General features: G+C 47.3%; 1 protein-coding gene across 3 annotated transcripts in view; it reads left to right on the top strand.

The window, feature by feature from the left end:
• LOC139382375 (muscleblind-like protein 1) overlaps positions 1-7,500 on the top strand; it is a 75,272-nt gene that overhangs the window by 43,166 nt on the left and 24,606 nt on the right. For all 3 annotated transcript variants that reach the window (XM_071126378.1, XM_071126377.1, XM_071126380.1), the window contains exon 3: positions 6,235-6,458. In XM_071126378.1, coding sequence (XP_070982479.1) covers positions 6,235-6,458 — 224 coding nt within the window. The remainder of the gene's footprint in view (positions 1-6,234; positions 6,459-7,500) is intronic.

The following is a 7,500-nucleotide window of genomic DNA, read 5'->3' as shown; positions in this document are numbered from 1 at the left end:
TTCACCTCCCTCTCCTCTCAGCGTTGGTGTTTTAATATCAGGCAAGTTTCTCAGCTGAGGGGGATGTAAATTAAATCTTGGGGCTGAATGCTGATGATGCTTTATATTAGACAGAGAGAACACTAACGGACAGCCCACATCACAATGGATTAGGAGCCAGGTTACAGTACAGACGGGTCTATCTGTGTTCAATACAGGAAGACAACAAACCAAGCTACTTTTCAAGTCTTGCGCAACTCTCAACAGTGTTACGCAGTTCCTAGTTGGCCTTCTTCTTCATTGCACAACTGAATAACCTCAACCAAATTCCAAAGACTGGTGACATCCAGTGGAAGCGAAAACAGTTCCTAAGAAATATAGTTTCTGAACGGTTAGTCCTCGAGGTTTTGCCTGCTACATAATTTATGTTATACTCACAGACATGATTCAAACAGTTTTAGAAACTTCAGAGTGTTTTCTATCCAAATCTACTAATAATATGCATATCTGATATTCTTGGCATGAGTAGCAGGAAGTTGAAATTGGGCACGCTATTTATCCAAAAGTGAAAATGCTGCCCCCTATACCTTAAGAAGTTAAAGCAGAAATTAACAACATGGGTTTTGTCTTTATAAATGTGTATAAGTCTAACACAGGGAGAGAAAGAGGGGTTCTATTTTGGAGCCTTAGACAGGAACTCTCACAGGTAGCGCCTGAGGAGACGCTGGTGGTCGGAGGGAACTGGAACTCTCACAGGTAGCGCCTGAGGAGACGCTGGTGGTCGGAGGGGACTGGAACTCTCACAGGTAGCGCCTGAGGAGACGCTGGTGGTCGGAGGGGACTGGAACTCTCACAGGTAGCGCCTGAGGAGACGCTGGTGGTCGGAGGGGACTGGAACTCTCACAGGTAGCGCCTGAGGAGACGCTGGTGGTCGGAGGGGACTGGAACTCTCACAGGTAGCGCCTGAGGAGACGCTGCTGGTCGGAGGGGACTGTAACTGTACAATGGATTTTTTCCAAAGACAGAAATGGAGAAGAGCCTCATTCAGTGTCAGTGGGAGTGTTAAGGGACATCATTAATCAGTTTGACCTGGTGGATGTTTGGAGAACTAAACATCCAAACACAAGACAGTATACATGGGTGAAGGTTTTTGGGATTAGGGTGAGTGCAGCCCGACTTGATCGGTTTTACATGTCTAGAAATCGGAGCAATAGGCTGCTGGGCGCTACCATTCTCCCGATGGGGTTTTCAGATCATCACATAACCATGGCTCGGCTGTCTATTTCACCAGGACCCCGGCAGGCATCTTATTGGAAGTTCAATGTAAAGCTCTTACAAGATGCCACTTTTTGCTCAGGTTTCCAAACATTTTGGGAAAGGTGGGGGCAGCGAAGAGAGGAGTATGAGTCTCTGAGTCAATGGTGGGATATGGGGAAAGTCCAAATTAGGCTTTTCTGTCAACAGTACACAACTCTCTCATCCTCAGAGGCTAGGGGAGTATTGGGGGAACTAGAGCGTTGTATTAGTGAGATAGAGGTAGAGATGGTGGGGCACGGCAATGTAGGCCTCCAGGCTAATTTAGCCGAATTACGTAGGGACCTGGGCAGTTTTTTCCAGGTTAAAGCAAAGGGAGCACTTGGTAGGTTCTCCATGCTCAAGGAGATGGATGCTCCCAGATCCTTCTTCTTTGGTTTGGAAAGACAGAGCGGTGAAGCCAAGGGTATGAATTGTCTACGGCTGTCTGATGGGCGGGTGACCTCTGTGGTGGGGGAGATGTGGCTGTCTGATGGGCGGGTGACCTCTGTGGTGGGGGAGATGCGGCTGTCTGATGGGCGGGTGACCTCTGTGGTGGGGGAGTTGCGGCTGTCTGATGGGCGGGTGACCTCTGTGGTGGGGGAGATATGGCTGTCTGATGGGCGGGTGACCTCTGTGGTGGGGGAGATGTGGCTATCTGATGGGCGGGTGACCTCTGTGGTGGGGGAGATGCGGCTGTCTGATGGGCGGGTGACCTCTGTGGTGGGGGAGATGCGGGAGCAGACTGTGAAGTTTTATACAGGACTTCTTTCGCGTGTTGCATGAATGCGTGTTGGTAGGAAAGTTGCAGATCAGCTGCCGTCGGGCGGCTCTGACTCTCCTGCCCAAAAAAGGGGACCTGTGTGAACTTAAGAACTGGAGGCCTGTGGCATTACTCTGTGCGGACTACAAGATATTTGCCAAAGTCCTCTCTAACAGACTGAAGTCACATCTGGACTCGATAGTACATAAGGACCAAACATATTGTGTACCGGGATGCTCAATCACGGCCAACTTGTTCTTAATTAGGGACACGTTGGACTTGTCGAGAGGTTCTAATGTGAACTTTGGACTGGTCTCTTTAGATCAAGAGAAGGCTTTTGATAGAGTGGACCATGAGTATCTGTTTAATGTGATGTTTGTGTTTGGGTTTGGGAAGAGTTTTTTTTGAGGAAGACCTGGGAGGGGCTGTCACAGGCAGTGGTGTCAAGACTGGCCAGGTGGAGGTGGCTCCTGTCACAGGTGTCATATAGAGGGAGGGTGCTGATAATTAACAACCTGGTGGCATCTTCCCTGTGGCATAACCTGTCTGTTCGCAGACCTGCAACACAAGCTGGGGGACTTCTTCTGGTCGGACCATCACTGGCTGAGGGCGGCAGTTTTGTACATGACCGTTCACGAAGGAGGACAGGGCCTGGGGGACTTCTTCTGGCCGGACCATCACTGGCTGAAGGCGGCAGTGTTGTACATGACCGTTCACGAAGGAGGACAGGGCCTGGTGGACTTCTTCTGGTCGGACCATCACTGGCTGAAGGCGGCAGTGTTGTACATTACCGTTCACGAAGGAGGACAGGGCCTGGTGGAACTGGAGAGCAGGATGGCTGCTTTCAGGCTAAAGGCGGTGCAGAGACTGCTGTACCATGCTGATGTTGGCTGGAGGGAAGTGGCTATGCATAGATAATAATCAGCGAGCAGCAGTGTATAAAAAAAATTGAGGGGGGGTCTCTCTCCTCCTGGCTGAGGTGAACTTTCTCTCTCCTCCTGGATGAGGTGAACCTTCTCCCTCCTCCTGGCTGAGACTGTCTCTCTCCTCCTGGCTGAGATGAACCTTCTCCCTCCCCCTGGCTGAGACTGTCTCTCTCATCCTGGATGAGGTGAACCTTCTCTCTCCTCCTGGCGGAGGTGAACCTTCTCCCTCCTCCTGACTGAGTTGAACCTTCTACCTCCTCCTGGCTGAGGGGAACCTTCTCTCTCCTCCTGGCTGAGGTGAACCTTCTCTCTCCTCCTGACTGAGGTGAACATTCTCTCTCCTGCTGGCTGAGGTGAACCTTCTCCCTCCTCCGGGCTGAAAAGGTCTCCCTCTCTTCTCCTGGATGAGACAGTCTCCCTCTCCTCCTGGATGAGACTGTCTCCCTCTCTCCTCCTGGATGAGACTGTCTCCCTCTCTCCTCCTGGATGAGACTGTCTCCCTCTATCCTCCTGGATGAGACTGTCTCCCTCTCCTCCTGGATGAGACTGTCTCCACCGCCTCCTGAATGAGACTGTCTCCCTCTCCTCTTGGATGAGACTGTCTCCCTCTCCTCCTGGATGAGATTGTCTCCCTCTCTCCTTCTGGATGAGACTGTCTCCCTCTATCCTCCTGGATGAGACTGTCTCCCTCTCTCCTCCTGGACGAGACTGTCTCCCTCTCTCCTCCTGGATGAGACTGTCTCTCTCTCTCCTCCTGGAGGAGACTGTCTCACTCTCTCCTCCTGGATGAGACTGTCTCCCTCTCCTCCTGGATGAGACTGTCTCCCTCTCCTCCTGGATAAGACTGTCTCCCTCTCTCCTCCTGGATGAGACTGTCTCCCTCTCTCCTCCTGGATGAGATTGTCTCCCTCTCTCCTCCTGGATGAGACTGTCTCCTTCTCTCCTCCTGAATGAGACTGTCTCCCTCTCTCCTCCTGAATGAGACTGTCTCCCTCTCTCCTCCTGGATGAGACTCTCTCCCTCTCTCCTCCTGGATGAGACTGTCTCCCTCTCTTCTCCTGGTGGAGAAGGTCTGTCTCACAGAGGAATCTGTGGCTGAGGTCAGAGAGAACCTGCTACGTCAGCCAGTACAGACTCGGCGTGTCACGCGCAGGGAATGCAGCTGTCTGCTTGAACTTTTGCCAGTATCTCTCTACAACCCTAACGATGCTCTAAGACACACACACACACACACACACACACACACACACACACACAATAAATATCACCACACAGATGGAGATGAGACTCGTCCCACTATGTATGAGTGAATAGCATACTGTAGGAAACAGGAGCAGGCGTAAAGAGAACACTGCCCCTTTCTCTCCTTCTGTCTCCCTTTCTATATCTCTTGTTCTGTCTCTCTCCTTCTGTCTCCCTTTCTATATCTCTTGTTCTGTCTCTCTCCTTCTGTCTCCCTTTCTATATCTCTTGTTCTGTCTCTCTCCTTCTGTCTCCCTTTCTATATCTCTTGTTTTGTCTCTCTCCTTCTGTCTGCCTTTCTATATCTCTTGTTCTGTCTCTCTCCTTCTGTCTCCCTTTCTATATCTCTTGTTCTGTCTCTCTCCTTCTGTCTCCCTTTCCTTATCTCTTGTTCTGTCTCTCTCCTTCTGTCTCCCTTTCTTTCTTGTACTGTCTACCTTTCTCTGTTGTTCTATCCCTCTCTGTCTCTCTCTCTCTCCCTTTCTCTAAGTCTTGTTCTGTCTCTCTCTCTCTCCCTTTCTCTAACTCTTGTTCTGTATCTCTCTCTCTCTCCCTGTCTCTAACTCTTGTTCTGTCCCTCTCTCTCTCTCCATTTCTCTAACTCTTGTTCTGTCTCTGTCTCTCTCCCTTTCTCTAACTCTTGTTCTGTCCCTCTCTCTCTCTCTCCCTTTCTCTAACTCTTGTTCTGTCCCCCTCTCTCTCTCTCTCTCTCTCCCTTTCTCTAACTCTTGTTCTGTCTCTCTCTCTCTCCCTTTCTCTAACTCTTGTTCTGTCTCTCTCTCTCTCCCTTTCCCTAACTCTTGTTCTGTCCCCCTCTCTCTCTCCCTTTCTCTAACTCTTGTTCTGTCTCTCTCTGTATTTCGCTTCTCTTCAGTCCTCACCTGGGTCACACTTCTTTTGGATAGTCCTTTAGATCGCTCTACCAATTGTCATACTATCAAAAAAATGTATGTGTTTGCTAAGGTTACAATTAAGGTTGTGGTAAGTTTAGAATAAGGGTTAGGTTTACAATGAAGCTTGGGGTTAGGTTAAGAACAAGGGTTAGTGTTAGAACAAGGGTTAGGGTTAGAACAAGGGTTAGGGTTAGAACAAGGGTTAGTGTTAGGGTTAGAACAAGGGTTAAGGTTAGGGTTAGAACAAGGGTTAGGGTTAGAACAAGGGTTCGTGTTAGTGTTAGAACAAGGGTTAGGGTTAGTGTTAGAACAAGGGTTCGTGTTAGGGTTAGAACAAGGGTTAGTGTTAGGGTTAGAACAAGGGTTAGTGTTAGGGTTAGAACAAGGGTTAGTGTTAGAACAAGGGTTAGTGTTAGGGTTAGAACAAGGGTTAGGGTTAGAACAAGGTTTAGGGTTAGAGTTAGAACAAGGGTTAGTGTTAGGGTTAGAACAAGGGTTAGGGTTAGAACAAGGGTTAAGGTTAGGGTTAGAACAAGGGTTAGTGTTAGGGTTAGAACAAGGGTTAGGGTTAGAACAAGGGTTAGGTTTAGAACAAGGGTTGAGGTTAGGGTTAGAACAAGGGTTAGTGTTAGGGTTAGAACAAGGGTTAGGTTTAGAACAAGGGTTAGGTTTAGAACAAGGGTTAGGGTTAGAACAAGGGTTAGGGTTAGAACAAGGGTTAGTGTTAGAACAAGGGTTAGTGTTAGGGTTAGAACAAGGGTTAGTGTTAGAACAAAGGTTAGTGTTAGGGTTAGAACAAGGGTTGGTGTTAGGGTTAGAACAAGGGTTAGGGTTAGAACAAGGGTTAGTGTTAGGGTTAGAACAAGGGTTAGGATTAGAACAAGGGTTAGGTTTAGAACAAGGGTTCATGTTAGGGTTAGAACAAGGGTTAGTGTTAGGGTTAGAACAAGGGTTAGGTTTAGTGTTAGAACAAGGGTTAGTGTTAGAACAAGGGTTAGGTTTAGAACAAGGGTTAATTGTTCTAAAGTTGAAATGTTACAGCATCTACAGATGGACTATACAAATAAAGTGTTAACAATATCTTGGTCCTCTAAGACTGACTGAATATCTGCGCATTGTGCTTCTCTTGACTCCGTACAGCCGGTCCCCATGTTCTCTGTGACGCCCAGCCTTGCCTCCAATGCCAGTCCTGCTGCGGTGGCCGCTGCGTTTAACCCCTACTTGGGCCCGGTGTCTCCCGGCCTGATGCCTTCTGAGATCATGTCCAGCGGCCCGGTCCTGGTGACCAGTAACCCCAACGTCTCCATGCCCTCTGCTGCTGCTGCTGCCGCACAGAAACTCATGAGGACAGACAGACTGGAGGTGAGTTGTAGAAACAAACACACAGAAACTCATGAGGACAGACAGACTGGAGGTGAGTTGTAGAAACAAACACACAGAAACTCATGAGGATAGACAGACTGGAGGTGAGTTGTAGAAACAAACACACAGAAAATCACGAGGACAGACAGACTGGAGGTGAGTTGTATATACAAACAGAACAGGAACTCATGAGGACAGACAGACTGGAGGTGAGTTGTACTAACAAATACACACAAAAAGTATGAGGACAGACAGACTGGATTTGAGTTGTATAAACAAACACACAGGAACTCATGAGGACAGAGACAGGAGGTGGGTTGTACTAACAAACAGAGCAGAGACTCTGACTCAACCTGATGCTGTTCTCTGCACCCTAGCACTTGATTTATCAAAACACAACTCTTGATTTATCAAAACACAACACTTGATTTATCAAAACACAACTCTTGATTTATCAAAACACAACTCTTGATTTATCAAAACACAACTCTTGATTTATCAAAACACAACTCTTGATTTATCAAAACACAACTCTTGATTTATCAAAACACAACTCTTGATTTATCAAAACACAACTCTTGATTTATCAAAACACAACTCTTGATTTATCAAAACACAACTCTTGATTTATCAAAACACAACACTTGATTTATCAAAACACAACTCTTGATTTATCAAAACACAACTCTTGATTTATCAAAACACAACTCTTGATTTATCAAAACACAGTTTGCATGGTTTCCCAAGTCTACAGTCGCTGTTACACAGTGAAAGGATTGCCACTAGCAGTCAATGAGGACTGAAGTCTGAGTTTCTGTTACGGCTTGTGTCTCTTACACTGTTAAGGAGCAGAGTTGAAAAGTGTTGCTTAAACAGTTGCTGCTTAGTTCATTAATTAATTAACTAATACGGTTCAATTATGTACATCTAATACACATCAGTATGTTACAGTAGCTAAACCCCTGTTACCATTATATAGTCATGATGTATCAGTCTGCTACCATTATATAGTAATGATATATCACTCTGCTACCATTATATA

Source organism: Oncorhynchus clarkii, chromosome 24 (genome assembly GCF_045791955.1).
Source record: "Oncorhynchus clarkii lewisi isolate Uvic-CL-2024 chromosome 24, UVic_Ocla_1.0, whole genome shotgun sequence".
Classification (NCBI taxonomy): Eukaryota; Metazoa; Chordata; class Actinopteri; order Salmoniformes; family Salmonidae; genus Oncorhynchus; species Oncorhynchus clarkii.
This window is presented reverse-complemented; position numbering and strand designations above follow the sequence as displayed.